Source organism: Stegodyphus dumicola, chromosome X2 (assembly GCF_044657685.1).
Source record: "Stegodyphus dumicola isolate Sdum_Otavi_A_Nest chromosome X2, ASM4465768v1".
NCBI classification, from domain to species: domain Eukaryota; kingdom Metazoa; phylum Arthropoda; class Arachnida; order Araneae; family Eresidae; genus Stegodyphus; species Stegodyphus dumicola.
Window position 1 is genome coordinate 125265184 of NC_140781.1, and position 20303 is coordinate 125285486.

The 20303-nt window shown below is 33.0% G+C and overlaps 1 protein-coding gene across 1 annotated transcript in view; it reads right to left on the bottom strand.

Annotated features, from left to right (window-relative positions):
* Window positions 1-3670: 3670 nt before the first annotated feature.
* LOC118199884 (torsin-1A-like) overlaps window positions 3671-20303 on the bottom strand; it is a 28770-nt gene continuing 12137 nt past the window's right edge. The window contains exons 2-5 of the mRNA XM_085810033.1: window positions 19527-19792; window positions 9058-9233; window positions 5250-5374; window positions 3671-4019 (exon numbers count right to left, since the gene is read on the bottom strand). Of these exons, the coding sequence (XP_085666159.1) occupies window positions 3772-4019; window positions 5250-5374; window positions 9058-9233; window positions 19527-19792 (815 nt within the window). The 3' untranslated portion in view covers window positions 3671-3771. The remainder of the gene's footprint in view (window positions 4020-5249; window positions 5375-9057; window positions 9234-19526; window positions 19793-20303) is intronic.

A 20303-nucleotide genomic window follows, 5' to 3' on the forward strand; every position in this document is an offset into this window, starting at 1 on the left:
TTTCAACCATACAAAAGTTAAAAAGAAAAATATTACTTTTATGTAAATTTTAATATATGTAATAATTTAATTTTTAGAAATAGTTCAATAGTTTTATGTTTAAACATTGGTTTTGTTTTGATATAACAGACATGTTTAATTAGTTCATCGAAAAGTTGTTAGAGACACTATCCAATCAGGAACTAGCATCTTTTCCCACTCTGCAGTTTTACTGCAAAAATAGTGAATTATCCCTTTAAAATGGTTAAAAAATATTTTCAAATCATCTTCAGTAATATTTAATTCCTTTCGTTTTCCACTTATTGAAAATTTTTTAAATATCTGAAATTCTAGTTAAGTCCTTAGATAAAAATTATTCAAGAACTACACTAAAGTAAATGCAAGAAAGGGCTTAACTTCAGTTACAAGCAGAATTTCAGATATTGTTCTTTTCTTGTAACCAACAGAAAATATCTAAAATTCTCTTTATTTCTCACCAACCTGTAATTGCTCTCCTGCCACCCTCTCCCTTCTGAGGCCGTTCTTTGGCACCCCCCCCCTTCGATAGGGGATAGAGCAATTAAGCAAAGCTGTCCTCTCTTTAACTGCTTTTTCACTCAGCTGGGGGCAAAAGAAAAGGAATGCAATGGTTTCCCACTTGAATAGCCTTCGGCCAGTTAGAAAACTACATGACAAAAGCCCACAAGATGAATGCTCTTTAAAAACAGCATACATTTTCAGGAAATCCAAAATAGCTATGACTTCTTGGAAAATGTTATGAATAATAATTATTATGATTAAAAACGAAATTTCAAGTAAGAATGAATTTGATTTATGTAAAATCGAAGTTTCAAAATTTAACTAAATTATTTGAAACCATGCTTTTAATTAACTATTAAAACCGTATTTGTGATAGCGCACATGAATGTTTTCTTAATCATAATAGAATACGGTACTTTTACAGTGGATGGACAAAAATATGGAAACACCTTGTGAAATGCATGTTTGAAAAGAAAGATTGATTTTAATGAAATATGTAGGTGACGCTGGCGTTTTTGACTACTGATGCCACCTATACAACTTCGTAAATGTGCTAAACAGTTCAGTTGTTGTCGGAGTACTGTTATGTGAGGTTGTCATTGCATTATGTCACAGTTAACAGACTTCGAACGTGGGCAAATTGTTGGAGCACGTATGGTAGGTGCTTCCGTAAGCAAGGTAGCCGAGGTGTTTAGTGTTTCTAGAGGTACTGTATCGAAGATTTATTCCGCATATTTGAAAAGCGGAAAAACATCATCTGCTAAATCACAGTGCGGACGAAAGTGTGTCCTGAATGATCGTGACAGACGATCATTAAGGGCAATTGTGACGAAAAATAAGAAGACCACAGCTGCAAAAGTTACTGCTGAAATGAATGTTGTGTTACCGAACCCTGTGAGTACCAAAACAATTAGAAGGGAGCTTCATAAATAGGGAATTGCTGGCCGTGCTGCAATTGAGAAGCCACTCATCAGTGATGCTAATGCCCGTAACAGGAAAAGGTGGTGTTTAAGTCATAAAGCCTGGACTATAGAGCAGTGGAAGTGAGTCATATGGTCTGACGAGTCTTCTTTCACATTGTTTCCCACTTCTGGCTGAGTTTACATCTGGAGAACGCCATCTCAAGCCTATAATACAGACTGCTTGTTCCCAAGAGTGAAACATGGCGGGGGTTCTGTTATGGTTTGGGCAGCCATATCGTGGTTCTCTGCTAGCCCCATGATAATGGGCTAGCAGATATCCTTTGTCGCGTGTCAGGGCACATGACTGCCAAGACTTATGTGAACATTTTGGCCGATCAAGTTCATCCCATGGTACAAACTTTGTTCCCCGATGGTGATGGTGTCTTCCAAGACGACAAAGCCCCTGTTCACACAGCTCACATTGTCTAGGACTGGTTTTCTGAGCACGAGGATGAGTTGTCCCATCTCCCCTGGCCACCACAGTCAACAGACCTGAATATTATCGAACCTTTGTGGTCTACATTTGAACGGAAAGTGCGTTCTCGTTAACCACCGCCAACATCGTTATCTGAACTTGCCACTGTTTCGCAGGAAGAATGGTATAATATTCCCTTGGCAAACATACAGGAACTGTATTTATCCATTCCAAGAAGACTGCAAGCTGTTTTGGATGCCAACGGGTTTCCTACACCATATTAAGCAAAGAAACATGTTTTTTTAAAGGTGTTTCCACATTTTTGTCCAACCCCTGTATCTTTTTCATTGAAATTAGAATTCTCCGTATTAAATTCATTATATACAACATTTTCTGAATTGTTAAATTATTCATAACTTATTCTCTATATATGATGAAAATTTGCATGCATTTTATACTCCTTATAATTTTTTAGAATTAAAAGAAGCAGTGCGGTCCTTTCACTTCCCCTTTGTCAGAATTATACGAGGTCACTTTCCTTTGTCGCGTAAATATAATAACAAAGTTACACATACATGTATATGTTTTTAATTACATTATTTTGATTCAATCTCTGTTCTGTATACATGCAGGGTTTTAATTCAACCAGAGCCCAAAATGATATATGTTCCGCTACTTAAATTTATTGTTCAATTATTTGTTATTAATTAATTTTTTATTTTATCTTTATTCATGAATCTGCTTTACAGCTGAATAAAAAAGAAAAAATATTAATTGTAACGTAGCATATATATCGGTATGGGTTTTTGTCAGTGTGGGCTTTTATCAGCATGGCCTTATATCTATGTGGGCTTTTATCAATGTGTGCTTTCATCAGTGTGGGTATTTATATCAGTGTGGACAATTATCATAGTGGGGTCTTTTTTGTGGGCTTTTGTCATGTGCGCTTTCGTCCAGTGGGCTTTTGTCTGGTGACCAATTTTCACAGTTTATGTTTCATTAGTTCAATAAATTTCATTTACTCATAACAAACATTTTTCTTAGTAATGGATGTAACACTAACATGAAGAATTTAACCATTGATCCATACAACATCAGTATAGCATCATCAACAAAAATAAACAGAGGGGAAAAAACAAGCAAAATCGTTAAAAGTTTATAACAACCTAGGGTCATGCTCCTTTGAGAACTCAGAATTTGATTCAGAAATGCTCATAGGTGCGGAATTACAGATAAAATAAAATCTACTGCTTAAAGCAAACTTTGATGCAGTAAATATTCTTAATGACCATCTTTATATCCTATAAATGAGAGCAAGAGACTTGGAAACATTAGAGATATAATTTATTCAGTTTGTTTTGTAGTGCAAGAAACAGACCTGAAACAAAGCCAATTTGCCAGTGTTTGGAGGTATTCTATAGTTAGAAAATATCATTATAATGGTCATCATGCATATGGCATGGCTCTAATATCTCCCATGGTTCCCATCAAGTACATCTCTCTTTAGCTGTGAACCTTAAAGCTACTGCCGTATAACTAAATATTCAGCTAGTCTATTCATTTAGAGAACAGAGTGATTTCTCCTTATCAGACTATTATTATTTGTTGTCACCTTATATACTTCAAAATGGTGTATATATAATCTGTATGTTTGGCACATTATAACCATTTAGGTTATGCACCATAAATACCCACTATCCAATAAAGTACAAAATTCTTCCTTCACTAAAAATGACAAAAAATAAAACTGATGTCTACCACAAAAAACTAAGAATGTAATTTTACCAATTATTTATTAACTAACTTAAAAATATTTATCTTTACATCTGTACATATTTTAGAAAAATAACTATACAATGATTATATAAAACATATTTAAATTCCATATAGATCAACTTTATGCGAAATCTTTTTACAACCAGAAATAGCAAACAATTCAAATTCTTGTGGTTGATAAACAATCTGATCTGCAATCTGATTCACAATACTTTCATTGACGGTCAGTTGTCGCATTTTAAGTTCTTCAACAATACACTGCTTCACGTGTTTCTTTTCTAGAGGTAGAAAGGGAACATATACATCAATAAGGTTTTTTTCAACGATTTCACTATGCTGCAATCCCCCTGTTAAGAAAAAACAATACAATTAATTGTAAACTTACAAATAAATACCCATATTTCACTCTTTTAAACAAATACTAAGCATTCTATTTGCTGACAATATATTTATTTCAGTAAATGTAAGAAAAAGAATAAAAGAACATGATTATTTATATTTTATTAATTTCTCAACTGGTATAAAAATTACTACCATTTTAAAAGACACAACCTTTAAAAACATGTCAGAAATATACTACCTAAAATAAAATGTAAAATGACATTTCTTTCAGTAGCCTCAAAACTGCATATACTGACACGGCAAATAACTAAAAGGCATTAATATTCTTTATACAAAATTCATTGTAATACTTGATTTTGAGAAACAGAGGAATTACAACATGAGTTAAAGCAGGAGACCTGTTTACAACCAACACTAGGAAATGATACATTTGTGCATCCTTAGTTTTATACAGATCCTTGTATATATGTACTTTCTCAAAAGCTGTCTTATACTTATATTAACTACAAATGTAACAGGCTTGTTTCCAGCCTAGTTCCTCAAATGTATCATGTATTCCAGTGCATGAAATAAAACATAAAATCATATACACAGTGCATTGTATGCATAAAATCATATACACAGTGCATTGTATGCATAAAATCATATACACAGTACACAGTGCAGTGTATACACAGTGCATACACAGTGCACAGTGTACTGTTTAGAAAGGATGACAACTAGCAATGCTTCATAGATTCATTCTCTTAATCACTGGCTTGCAACTTACACATTTTTATTGAAATAGTATCCATAAAAATATAAGAACACATGTACCCAAATTTGGAAGTATGGGAAAAAATTAAATTTACACGATTAATCAAGAGCATGCAGTTGCTTTTCTTTAATTTAGAGTAATCAGAATAAATATTAAATTTAAGAATAACTTATTTTAAGAAAACTATATTGAACATTTTTTAAATACAATTTTTCTGCATAAATACCTCTATACACAAAAGATAAGAACTTTGAAAGATAATGCATTAAAATTATCATCTTTCTAAGAAAAACTATAACAGACTAGTAAATTATAACAAAGAATTAAGTAAATTATTTGAAAGATAATGCATTAAAATTATCATCTTCTAAGAAAAACTATAACAGACTAGTAAATTATAACAACCCAAATAAGATTTATTACAAAATACATTTTATGACATTCCTTTTAATATTACATGGATATTCAAAATATTAACCATTTTCATTAAATGCTCCTTTGTTAATTAATGGTTCAATATCCCTCAGGGTGATATCTTCCCTGTCTTTACCATCAAGCCAAAAATTAAATGCAGTTCTTGTAATTTCACTACCACCTGCATTACTAAAAGAAATAAAAATCCAATTAAAGATTTGTTAGTGATAATAAGCTGCATAAAAAAAGTCAAATTCATTTGGCAGAGTATTCTATATACTATGGAAAGTCTTTGGCAAAAATGAGAACTATAAGAGTTACACATTATATTTTAAAATAACCATTATTATAATGACAACAATATATAACTCAATATTTTATCAACATTTCATTTATTTGTTAGCTTGCTCATGTTGTGTTTATTTTTCATAATAATATGAATATTGCTTTAAGCAAGCAATTTATAACATTTGGAAAATAAAAGATAATTCAATGAAAAGATGAATTATCTTTTGTTTTCTGAATGTTACAGATTCATGCCAAAATTTAGTCAACCAAAAATTCACATTACTTATAGTGCACAAGTGCTGCTTAGGAGAAGAGTTTAAACTAAAATGATTTTAATGTAGTTTCATGCTGTATGATTATAATCATACTAAAATGGTAACATTTTATCTTTGTTTCAGTGCTCTATTGCAAGACATCTTACATGACACAAATAAATAAATGTGTCCAGGAGTGTCCGTTTTACAAACCAAAAAAAAAAAAAAAAAAATTGCAAATACGAAAAAGAGAATCACTACAAAAATGCCATGATAGATATTTCATTGGCAAGAAATGTCAGCTGGGATAACCTATAAATACATGGATTTTCTAGAAAATTTTTATACAAGAATTACAAAGTATCACAAAAAGTTCAAACTTCTTGTAGTGTACAATTTCTATGATTTTGCTCTTATACTTTTTATTATTTTTTAAATTGGCTTCTAGGCATTCCTCGTAGAATTATTATTTGTTTTCTGCATGCATAAAGTAATACTTAAATTTTTACAGTTATATGTATGATCCTATGTTTAGTTTTTGGAAACAGTGTAAACAGAAAAGTTAATTACAACAAATCATCCCTCCTACAACACGGCACTCAGTAACACACTTTCGCTTTAACACAATTCATAAATTCCAAGGATCCTAATATAACACCGCTTTGTTCTAACATGATAAGAAAATTGCCTAAGCAATCCGAAGAAATTTAACGAACTCCTCATGAAATTTTTCCATATTTGAGTAAAGCAGCCACATAACACATCATAAGAACCCTTGTTTCGAAGTCCAGCAGTTGTCTTCCAAGATCCGGTTCCCGTAGGAACAAATGTCCTCATGTAGATGAGCCATGTGGTGGAAAGCAACTGTTGAATTCCTAACCGATAACAGAGGAAAATCGTTTCCTTCCATGACTTCACAATAGAAACGATACCCAATCTCAAGACAGCACAATCACCAGATAATACTGAAGAAACCTCACTAATGCAGAAGGTGAACAACATGAAGTCACAGAGTAAGAGCTCCAAAATGCACAACCTGTATTTTGGCTTCCAAAATTCGAATCCTCACCTCTGTAGCCTGAAAACAAAAGTGTCTCACACTGCTGGTTGGCAGTCTGCGTCACGCCATGGTGTGTTAAAGAATAAATTTTTCGTCTTTAAGAGATTGAATTTCTGTCCCAAAACATGTCCAATAGAGATGAAAAAAACAACATTTATGAGGAAATTTCTTTCTTTAGAAGAAAAGATAAAAATCTTGGATCCTCTTTTAAAAGAAGAAAAGGCACCTCACATTGGAAAAAGTCTTGATTTGAATGAAGCAACAGTCTGGACTATTAAGGAAAATGAAAAAGAAATAAGTGCAGATGCTGCAGGATTTTTGACATTCGCAAAATGTGCAGCACGCCCCCCAGGTGCCAAAAATTGAGAAGATGGAGAAGGCACTCAGCATTTGGATTGATGATAGCTGTCAAAAAAAGAATTCCATTGGATGGTAATATCATTAAACAAAAAGCACTCAATATTTACAAGCACAGAACTTGGAGAATCCTCTGTCAACCCAGATTTTGTGGCATGTAAAGACTGGTTCAAAAATTTCAAAAAGCATTTTTTAATTCATAGCATAAGAATTAAAGGAGAATATGCATCAGCTGATTGTGAAGCTGCTGGGAAATATCCTGGAAAAAAATCAAAATATTATAGAAGAACAAGGGATACACAGGAGATCAAGTTTTCAATGCTGACAAAACTTGGCTTTGGCAGAAAAAAATGCCCAGTGGAACCTTTATATATATATATATAAACTGCAACCAGATTTAAGGTGTGTAAAGATCATTTAATGCTACTTTTGTGCGGTAATGCATCAGGGGAATTCATGACAAAACGCTTGTTAGTTTATAGATCTTTAAATCCTCGTGCACTTTAAGGCATAAATCAAAACACCTTACAGGTACATTGAGAAGCTAATCCAAGAGATTGAGTACCTGGAAATTTATTTAAAGATTGGTATTTAAATTGTTTTGTGCCAGACGTTGAATGTTATTTAAGGCAGAAAAATTTGAGCATCAAGCCGCTATTGCTATTCGATAATACTCCATGCACAAGATTTGAATCATCCCAACATCAAAATACTGTTCCTACCACTTAACACTACTTTGTTACTCCAACAACTGGATCAAGGTATTACTTATACCTTTAAAATGTATTGCATAAGAAGAGCATTACACTGGATTTTAGATGTAACCGATTCAAAATCAATTAATGTAATGGAAGCTTAAAAGAAATTTTCAATCAAGCACTAAATCAACATCATATCTTTGTCGCTGAAAGAGAACTGAAAGCATCAACTTAAATGCATGTTGGATGAAGATATGGCCCTCTTCATCTGAAATAGCAAATGCACGTGAATCGTCAGAAAATGAAATTTGTGGCATATTAGAACTTGCTAAATCAATCGGAGGTGAATATTTTGTAGATATGGCTATTGAGGACATTGAATTTATTAGTGGAAGAACTGACAAAGCAGATCTAATGGAAATGGCATCCAAGGCTGTAAATAAAATCGATTTTGAGGACAGTAGCACTGATGGAAGATTGTGCAGTGAATAATTTAATGCAGATCCTTCCGCTGAAAGAAGCCAAAAATTTAAAAAGCAGCTGCAAAACTGCTTAACTCCAAATTGAGAAATTTATGATGACCTTGTAAGAACTAGTAAGCACAGTAAAATTACATATTTTTTTAAAGAGAGAAGAAAATGCTATAACTTTAAATAAAGAAAAAAATTCTGAAAGTGAAAGCAATATTCCACCAAAAAAAAAAAGTTCTTGGTTGATTATATTAAGCAATGATGATGCGAAAAGTTTTTAAACTAAAGTTGCTTTAAATTAAAATATGTAATATTTTGTGTTGTACATCCATATATAATTTTAATAAAAATTAAGTTAGTTATGTAGAATTTTAAAAAATACTTGTTTTTAATACGTTTTGGGAATGTAGCCCCCCTTTTTGTACTGGCTCTGTGTCCCATACAGCATGGTTTTACACAAGATGGCATTTTCTAGGAACCTGTCTACTGTGTTATATGAGGGTTACCTTTAAATGTTCTAGATATATTTGCCTTATGAAACACAGATCATGCAAGCATGATTTCTAGGAGAAAAGTTAACAGATATTCATAGAATACAACAATGAAAAATTTATGCTCACCAAAATAATAAAATTAGTTCATGGTTTCACAAATTTCTGTTAGTCACTTAAGGAAATGCATAGTTTTATTGCAATATCTACAAAAATATTTTAACTTGATTAAAAAATAAAATGCCTTTATCTACCTTAAGAAAATGAAGATATTTTTCCGAAAGTCAATTCCTCCAACATCTTCATAAAAATTAATAAATGGCTTCAAAACATCTATAACCCCAGGCACCATTTTATCCATTTCATCAAAAATAAATAATGACTGTCCACACTCTTTCGTGAATTTTATTATTTCCATCTGCAGTCTCTCCTAATAAAAGAGGTAAATTTGTCACTAATTAATATTTTAAAAATATGAATAGTTATAAGACATCAGTTTCAATGTGCTCTGTGTAACTAAATGAAGAAAACACAAAATATATATAAAAATAATAATAATAATTAAATTAAAAACAAGCAATAAGAACTGATTAGATTTCACTGTTAAACTTAACAATATTAAAAACAATATTCCATCTTAATTTACCAAACTTCTCATTTTAATTTGCTGGTACTTTGATTAAATTGGAGACATCATTTCGAAAGCACTTCCATGTACATTTTGTAAACTTCTGACATGAAAACTAAGAAAGAACAGTTTGAAAATGATTTAGTAATTTATTAGCCTAGGATTGCTGTTACTCCACAGGATGCAATAAAATTACCTAGACTACTTTATTTTTACAATGCATTCACTGATTTTCCATAACAATTATATGCAGTAATGTCGGAAATATTTAAAACCAATTCGAGAAATTTTAATAATAAAAAAATGTAGGAAAAACAAAGAATTTAAGAATAAACAATAACACTACATTTTAAAACATAAAACATATGAAAGAACATTTTTGATACTCGTAAAAGAGATCTGAAAAAGGAAATTTCTGATGAATATACATTACTCAGGTAACAGTAAACACTACTTAACAGTTAGAAAAATGAACCACTAGAAATACTCCACATTAAGAAGGCAAAGAAAATTCTGCATTCCTATTAATCCCTTTAATAATAAATGCAGGAAGTAAGACTTTTTATTCTGGAATGGATTTGCCCAAATTCTAGAAAACGAACTTGAGAAAACTTTTAAACCAAATGAAAATGTGTGATTCTTTCTTATACAGAACAGATGGAGTTGAGAAAACTTTTAAACCAAATGAGAATAATTCTTTCTTATATAGAACAGAGTGGTGCATTTACAATATTAAGTGAGGTGCATTTACAATGCACCCCACTTCATTAAAAGAAGTTTTTGAAACAATTCGAAATTTAATGTCAGGAAAGCTTATTTTTAGGACTTACTATGTAGCAAGGCCATCCGGCAATTTACCAGGAGATGCATTGTGGTAATAACAAGCATTTTCAGCACCTGCCATAAGATTTGCTATTACCCACAATAGCAGAAGCATTCAATAACAATTGCAATTCTGAAACTGGGTAAAAATCCAAAACTTGTCACAAGTTACTATCCACTTATTATTTTGTATGAGAAAGGTATTTAAATGCATAATTCATTCATGATTTGAATTACAACATTATCAATGACTTCACATTATTCTATACAGTTCTAACATGGGCAACAGCTCCAAAAATGTATAGAAAAAGATTGATGATTTTTACACTCATGTCCATAAATTAAGGATAATGCAAAATCAGGCAAAGGAAGAGTTAGAAGCAAAACAAATTTGACTTATTTGTAAAGCTTATTTATTAAACAAAAGGGAAATTGCAAAAAAAAGATTCTATATGTTTGATATTATTAAAAAATTTAGCGATTTTTTCTCCCTGGAGCAAATTACAAAAAACATCTATTTACAAAAAGCCAATATTACATGGTTGGTATGATTGTTAATACATTGTATGTCTCCCAGACGATGCAGTACAGTCAGTACAATGCCTAGGCATGCTGAGTATCAAATTATCGATCTGATCTTGGGGGATATTACACCACTCAAAAAGCAAAGCTCTCCGAAGTTCCGGTAGACATGTAGGAGGAGGTTGACGGGCTGCAACTCATCAGCCAAGCATGTCCCACATATGCTCTACTGGATTTAAGTCTGGTAAGAATGCTGGCCAGTCCATAGGGTGATATCCTCCGATTGAAGGCATTCGCTTACAATGTTTGCACGGTGAGGACGGGCGTTGCCATCCATAAACACAAATTGTGCGCCAATGGCAACCTGAAACAAATGTACATGTTGTTCCAGAATGACGTCCCGATAGATTTGGTTTGTCATGGTTCCAATTTGAACATGCAGGTCAGTTCTGGAACCCAGATTAATTCCACCCCAAACGAGCAGTCCTGCACCACCGTAACGGTGTCATTCAATGATGTTTTCTTGGTGGTAACGGGTACCTCCAGATGAAAGTCCTTCGAAAATCAGACTGCAAACTAAACCTGGACTCGTCGGAAAACATCACACAAGCCCACTGTTGCGGCGTCCACAATGCATGCTCTCTACTCCAGGCTAACCGCAGGCAACAGTGAGTTGCAGTAAGTGGAACACATCTGAAAGGTCTACGAGCATATAGACCAATCTGCCCTAAGCATCTGTACACGGTCTGCCTTGAAATTGTCGTACTAGTGGCTGAAGAGAGCTGACAAGACAGGTGTGAGACTGTGCTCCCCCTGTTTCTTTTGGCGGTAACTGCCAAAAACCGGTCTTCATTCGGCATTGTAACTCTGGGGCGACCTGTGCTGTAATGTCTACTCACATCACCATCATCTTGGAATCGTTGCCAAAGTCTGGAGATGACACTCTGTGTAATTCCGAGTTCGTCTGATACTTTCAGTTAGGTACGCCCACATTCCAGACGGCCGATAATTCTACCACGTAAAAAATCATCCAAATGCGTCCTTTGTGTCATAACTATTCGGTTATTGCACTGAAATGCTTATAAAGCACCTGCGAACAATTTTACTTCTTCGCCTGTATTCCTTATATATCATTCTCTTACACTCTCGTCATTGTGGCGTACCATCGGCGTCATCTGGTTACTTCCTGAAATTTGCATATGATTCTTGAAGATGTGTGTAGCGATTTTACAGGTGATATATTTATTTTAGAGTTCGATATCCGCGTGACTCCGAATTATCCTTAATTTATGTACACGAGTGTAATTTGGGTTTAGACATGGGCACAGCACCATTTTACCAAGTTTTAAATGTGATTGAAATGAATGTAGAGGCATTTAACAAAAAAAGGAATCTGTTACAGCATCCTTCCTAAACAAATCAAAAAGCATTTGACGATGTTTGGCACACCAGACTAATTCTAAAGTTGTCAAGAACGCTTGTGTCAGCTGACTTAATAACCATGATAAAATTGTAAGTGTAATATATTTCAGGTTAATATAGGTGATATTCTATCTAGCAGAAAAGTAATAAGTGCCAGTGTTCCTCAAGGATCTATCTTAGGCCTGACACTTTATATAATCATAAATGACTTTTCAGTGTCACTTTAATGAAAAGTGGTGATATATGCCAACAATACAGTAGAATATTATCATACATTACTGTAGAATCTGGAAAATTAAATTAAATGTGAGCAAATGAAATACAGCAAATGAAGTGTAATCCTTTTCAGAAGATACAAAAACCAGTATAATCAATGACTCATTCCAGTAAATGAAAAATACAAATATCTCAGAATTATCTTTGGCAGTCAAATGAAATTTACAAAACATGTAAACTGCACCTTGCAGAAGACAAATGCTGCCTACATGGCAAATTACATATTATTAGGCAGGATATCAAAATTAAATCTAAGAGTGTAGAGAACTCTTTAGTTAATTCTAACAATACCCACTTTATTCTCTACAGTCCTAACATGAGCAACAGCTCCAAAAATATATAGAAAAAGATTGATTATTTTTAAAATAAGATTCTGAGAAGAATGGTAAATGTACCATGATTTATGAGAAATTTGCAGACCCATGAGGATATAAAAATGGCACTTATGTAGTAAGTGCCTTAGTAGAAGCTGCCAAATTTTCAGAATCTGCCAAACCTTGGTAACCATGCTCATAACAATCTAGTCAAGCAATGGCAGCATTTTTGTATGCATGTTCCAATGGTTTTTACAAATTGTGATATTTTTTGCTTTAAACTTAGTTTTATTATCAGCTTGTGGAATTTGCCAGCAGTGGAAGAAACTGTAGTACAATTTCTGCAGGAATACAGAATTTTGCTGAAAATATTCTGAAGGGAACACTGAAAAAATACATTTCCTAGATAGAAGCTGTTGCTGAGGCTTGCACAAAGCTAAGTCTCTACAATTCTCTTATTTTTTTTTAAGCTAAAACAGATTGCTGTGTGTACTTTGGGAGAAGAATAGCTCTATAAAATTACAGAAAGATTAATGTTTTATCTTTAATATATCATGCAATTCTTATTTAATAATTCAAATTTGTATTTTAAATTTCTGAGGTTATTTTCTTTTCATATGTTGATAATGTTTACTAACTTATGATAAATATTAATAGTTTGAATTTTTTTTCTATAAAAAGGCATGAAAACCACTATCTCGCACCCAATAAGTAACTTTTAACTTTTTATCCATAAAAAATTGCCAAGTTACATCAAGGTGCTTACATTAGTACCAAAAAATTATAAATATGAATGATTATTTCCCAATGGAAGTTTTTAAGTTCTACATAAAAACCTCAAACTCCAGTTGTCTGCATTAGCAAAACTTAATATCATCCAACAATAGAAAACTTATATAAAAGATATTTCATCAAAATTTGACTTAACAACTGACTTAGAAGAATGAGGCAATATTTTTGTTTAATGCAAACTCGCTAGCGAAATCATAGCTGGGATGAGAAAGAGAACTTCATTAGTCAGTTAAGCAACATTCTCACACTGGTCAGCACAATGAAAAGCGACTTTTTAGAAGCAAGTTTGAAACTGCATGTAAACCTATGGCATTACTGACTGTGCCTTTTCCAAAGCCAACCTTCAAGCAAAAATGTGTTTTTTGCATTTAATTTTATGGTCTTAAAGTAAATATTCATTCGTAGTAATAGCCTGCAGAAGAAAGAAGATCTAACATCCACAGGCAGGATTTTTAAAAATAAGAGGAAAAACTATACACTTTATAACAAAATAAAAACAATATAGTACAATCTAATAACAAATGTCATATATTCAATGGCAACAATTTTCTTAACAGATAAATATTTAAGTTATAAATAAAATTACCATTAATAAAAAGCACAATTTAAGACCATCAAAAATTGATTGTCATCCAGATTAGTGTCACAAAAAAATTAGCCACTGAGAAGTCCTCCCTCTAACATTAGCCACCTGGTATTTAGGCATAATTTGCAACACTGATTTTGGAGAAAAGTTATATTTTCACATTCATTATGTCATTCTGCTAATCATCTGATATACAAAGAGAAATAATTGTTACTCTCTAACAGTAGATGTAAGGTATAGTAGGATGGACTGTAATTATTTTTATTTAGTCTAATTTTCATCAATTTTGCAACAAAAAGCCAAAAAAAATCTTAAATACAAAACCAATGGAATGCACAAATAGGTATATAGTTATACAGTCAAAAGTCTTTAATCCGGACGTCCATAATCCAGAATGATCTATAATCCGGACCTCAAAGCTACAAACTTTCTGCGCATGCGTATAATACTTTTACGCATGCGCGTTTAATGTATAACCAACGGTATAAGCTAAGCTAAAATTATATAATTATCTATTTCAGTTAAAAATGCAGATTGCGTTGTTCCTTAATCTTCAAATTGGATCCGGCTTATTATTTTTTGCAGACTGTTAGAGCAATTTTATAAAAGTAAGCTTGAACTTTCGATTATGTCAAATAGAATTTCCGATTCTGGAGCTGCCAAAGGATCTACAAAGCGAAAGCATGTTTCGATGTGCATTAAACAAAAAGTGGATAAAGGCATGAAGAAAGTGACGGAGAGGTGATTTGTTTCTCTAACCATTCCGAAGTCTGTTTATCAATTTCACGCTGCTCTGCGCATCCCTCCCTTTAGGCAGATAGCCCTAGAGGCTTTGCCATAATCACACACACACACATATTTTTAATTGTATAATTTCTGCATGCCATCTTACCAGATTTAAACTGATGATCTATAATCCGGAATCCCCGACGAGTCCGAATTAAAGACTTTTCACTGTAATAGGTATTTTAACTGGATGAGGAGACAGCTTTTTCTGAGTTCTACATTTCTCACAGACCTTTGAGGTGTCTGATCAATGTTCAGGTTTGAAAAATTTATGGGTCAAGATTAAGTCATGGATTATTAGAGGAAGATCTAGACGACGATATTATTAGACGATTATTAGAGTACAAGAAAGACTATTGATGATATGACTAATTTCATACCAGAAGCATGCCAAGAAAAACAATAAAAAATTCTGTGTCAAAAGGCATTTCAGTGTAAAAACTAGACTAAAGGAATATGGAAATGCTGAAGGCCAGCAATTGGAGAACCTCAGATATCATATTAATATACCACCTTCAATAGCAACCATCCCTCACACTCACTTGATTTTTAATACTAAACCATTTCAATTAACACTAACTTCAGGTTATTTATTGTAACTCCTTTAATATAAGTTGGCAAATTTTCAGAATACAATAAGCTTTTGCAAAAGATGCTCATAACAGTTCTTTAGGTTTAACAAGCAACATCACCATTTTCCTATATGTTCACTTTGCTTATTTTTTAAAATCAAATGATCTTTTTTTTTTTTTTTTTCAAATATTTTCCCCCTTAAATTCAGTTTTAAAATACTTACTTGTAGGATTTGTCTGCAGTACTTTAAAAAAAAATAAAATAAAACTGAGTAAAATTTCTTCAGAAATACACTATTTTGCTCCAAAATAGCTAAAGGTAAACAACTGTTTAGAATCTGTTCTTAACCCTGCAGTGCTCATGCGGCGTCCCACAGATGCCAGGGATGTTTCTTTTTTAAATGGCTTTATAAACGGATGCGCGATCAAGCTTATGCTGTCATCTACCTTTCTGCCAACTATACATGAATAAGTAGAAATCATCGAAACAACGCCATTTTCATTTTAGTGCTGAGAGTAAGAGGTTATAAGCCGATGTGCACCACTGGAGTCTAGGAGACGCCCCACGATCATTTTTGATTCTAAATGTATTTTAAAATGTAGCAAAATTCTAGCATTTTTAATTATCAATAGCTGTCCATAGTAGTGTTTTTTATCACTTTAGTGATAAGTAAAAGAAATTGTGAATATATTTAATTCTAAATGTAAAAAGAATGTATTTCTTCTAATATTTATAATTTTTATGGGCAACAATTGTTTTTATTAGTTATTTTCTTATCTTTAGAGTCAAGATGACTTCTCAGAAAAAATTCAATATGGCAAACGAACGTGATAGAGAAATAGTATTACGTATGCTTATGGAAGAAGATGAATCAGGTGATGAGTTTGATGATTATAGTGATATAGAAGAAGATAAAGTGGAAACAAGAGAAGAAAACACAGACACCGAGCAAGAAATAAGACTTCAATGGATAGCGATAGTGATGATTATATTGTGAAAAATTATTTCCTAGACTGAAATAAATCATCAAAATGGTCAAAAGTTTGCCCACCTAAAAATATACGCACTCGGTGACATAATATTGTCACTCATTTACCAGGGCTGAAAGGTGCCGCAAAAAATGCTCAAACGCCAGAGCAATGTTTGGCGTGTTTTTTCGACAATGGCATGCTATCTAATATAGTTAAATTCACAAATGAAAAGATATCCACAGTACAGGAAAATTATTCTCGGGAAAGAGATGCCCATTTGACCGACATAATTGAAATAAAAGCACTTCTAGGCATATTATACATTTGTGCTTCTAGAAAAGACAATCATGCAAATACCAAGGAGATATGGTCCTCTGATAAAATGGGTATTGAGCTATGCCATCTAATAATATCTGAAAAATGATTTAGGTTCCTTTTATAGTGTTCGAGGTTTGACAATAAAGACACACGAGACATAAGGACTATAACTGACAATCACGTGATGTGGGTTAGGTTAGGTTACTTAATTATGGCAAAGCCGCGAGGGCTATCTGCCTAAGGGAAGAGATGCCTTCGTGGAGGTCTTTCTAAGGGAAACTGGCTCATATACACATTACACATGGGGAAAACCACGAAAACACCCATGCAGCCAGCCCGTTCGCGGGATTCCAACCTCGGACCGAACTACCAGTGTTCAGCGACTTTACCGCTCGGCCGCTGGTGGGCGTACGTGATGTGTTTCCTTCATTTGTTGAAAATTGTAAGAATGCTTATTCAGTTGGAGAGTACTGTACAATTGATAAAAAGTTAGAAGCTTTTAGGGGTAAATGTTTCTTCAGGCAGTATATCCCTAGTAAACCAAATAAGTATGGGATAAAATTATTTGCATTAGTAGATGCTAGGATGTACTACACTGTAAACCTAGAAATATATGCTGGCAAGCAGCCTGCAGGTCCATTCGAAATTAGCAACAAACCAGCAGATGTTGTGAAATGGCTGAGTTCTGTAATCTCAGGAACAGGTCGCAATATAACTGTAGACAATTGGTTTATCTCGTTAGATTTAGCTAACTTTTTGCTTCAGAATAATCTTACTTTGGTTGGAACCATGAGGAAGAATAAGAGTGAAATTCCTCTAGAGCTTACGCAAACAAAGAATCGGGAAGTAGGAACATCATTGCTTGGGTTTCAGAATGACTCAACTCTAATGTCTTATGTAACTAAGAAAAACAAGGTGGTTTTGATTCTCTCCACTATGCATCATGATGATGCAATTGATGGATCATCTGAAACCAAACAAGCCACAGATGATAACCTTTTATAACGCAACTAAACCAGGAGTTGATACTATTGTCACTGTGTAGCACTTATAATGTCACTAGGAAAACGAACAGATGGCCTATGGTCATATTTTATAGTATGATGAATGTAGCAGCTATAAATGCTCAAAGAACATATCATGCAAATAATTTATCAATCAGCACCAGGTGCAGTGAGTTTTTAAAATTTTTGGGTCGTAATCTAGCTGACGATTCTTTGCGTAGACATTCTCAGTGTTCATTATTACCTAGAAATCTCAATCAGGATATTCAGAGCCTTTTCCCAAATGAGGGTACAGTTCAGCTTACAGAAGAGGCTTTAGCTACTAAAAGGCAGAGATGTCATTAATGTGGCCATTCCAAGAACAGAGACACTAAGTACAAATCCCACAGTTGTAAAAAAGTTCTATGTTTAGAACACGCTCAGCAAATATGCACTGATTGCCAATTTGTGCAACTAACTAAATAAAATAATTTCATTTGTATTTGTGTAAGTTGAATAAAATTAAGTTTCACTGTAAACTGAAGTTTTGTTAATTTGTGTTTGTAATATGATGCCACAAATATATATATGTTACTTTAATAATCCCTTTGCATTCATAATTTTAACTTAATGACATAAATATATATTAGTACAGCAAAAACATACCTGGAGTCTGTGAGATGGCACGTGACCTTTAACGTAACAATTTGCCACGCGAGCACTGCAGGGCAATCAACACAAAATTTCCATCAGAATAAAAAATGCACTAGTCAATGCACTATAAAAACACGTTTGTAAATAGATTTATTGATTGATTTTTTAGGATAAATTCCTGATTAAAACACAATATATATATGTATGTATGTATAACGTATAATTTTTCGCAATTACAAATCATTCTTTTCCTTCAGTAAAAAAATTGCCAAATAATCCCATGGCGTTGTAGTTTGAAACTTAATATATAAGTACCAATTTCAGTTACAACAGTTCATCTACCATAAAATCATGGCTAGATAATGAATGATTCACTATACAAAACTTCTCTTAGAAAAGAGGATACTTACATATTATCCCATTATATGTAAAAGTTGACAGAGATTCCACCAAAGTTGTGGAAATCATTCCTGCAGAATTTTGAAGCAATCAGCTTCTCTTGATTTAATAAATAGTCAGTATTTGACCTGCTTCATTTCTGCACTTCGTAAAAAAGCTTTAATAGATTTATACCATATTTAATTACATCTTCTGACTTACATGCTCTGTTTAGAATGCTATGAATACTAACTTATCATAAATGATCATTCCAATCTATTACTGTTTTGTCAGCCATACGCAGCTGAACGTATTATGCTGATTAATACATACTTTTTTAATGCAAGGAACTTGGAAAATAATCCACTGTTCTGTAGAAGGCAGGTCCCAAATGTTAAAGACTTTTTCAAAATGCTTGAAAAATACAGTTATAATAGTTAATTTATATCATTCATAAAAAAAAGGCTTAATGATAATCGATCAGGATTATATCAATTGAAAGTGCAGATGTTATGAGGGTTTAGTTAATTTACACTTATCTATAATTAGTGCTAAATCATACAGTTATGGAAGTTTCATAGTTGATAAGCTAATATGTAAATGCCGAAAAGAAAATTCGACTCAATTCCATTGCATATAAATTTATATTTTCCTTGAAATTACTAAATCATTAAGGCAGAAAGTGCAAAACTTCTTACACGGTATGCTTTTATTTCCGCTGCATGAGGAAAGTCGTAACTAGCTATATACCAATGTACAAAATTACTTTTAAATCCTTTCAAGTAAAGGCTCTCAATAATCATCTTGCTCACATGGTTTTTACCACTGCCAGTCCAACCGTGAAAAGACATCACCAAAGCCTTGTTAGGTTTTGCTTTTGCAACATGAGCTTTCAGAGACTGTGGCACAATTTGAGCCACTAAGTGCTGACCATATAAATGTTTTTTAAGACGATTTTCAAGCCCTGAAAACAAATGAAGAATAAATTTGTTACCTGAGAATTAAAGAGCAAAAATAATTATAAAAAATGACTATTTAACCCTTTGACTATGAATTGCAAAAAAATTTTGCACCCCCTTTTTTTTCCCAAGTGAACAAAATATGTCACAAGGTAAATTTAGCATTTGGGATTTTTTTTTGACAATTGGTTTTAAAGCCAAAGGCAGGGACATGTCCCAGCCGTAGTTAATGATGGGATAACGTATGTCCCCCACATAGAGATCGACTTACAACAAGCACACCTATTATTCTGGAAAACTTTATTATATGAAATAGATTTACGTCGTATGGTACAGAGTAAAGCAATTTTCGCATAACCCAACATCACACATTGGGCAACTCATACTTGTTCTTTTCTCTATGTTCATTTGTGTACAACGAGCACAGCGGCATTTTGATTTTCCAACTATTGGAAGATGATGATGATCCCTAACATTCAGGGGGTTCTAAGTACTTTTTAACCCAGCAGTAATTTT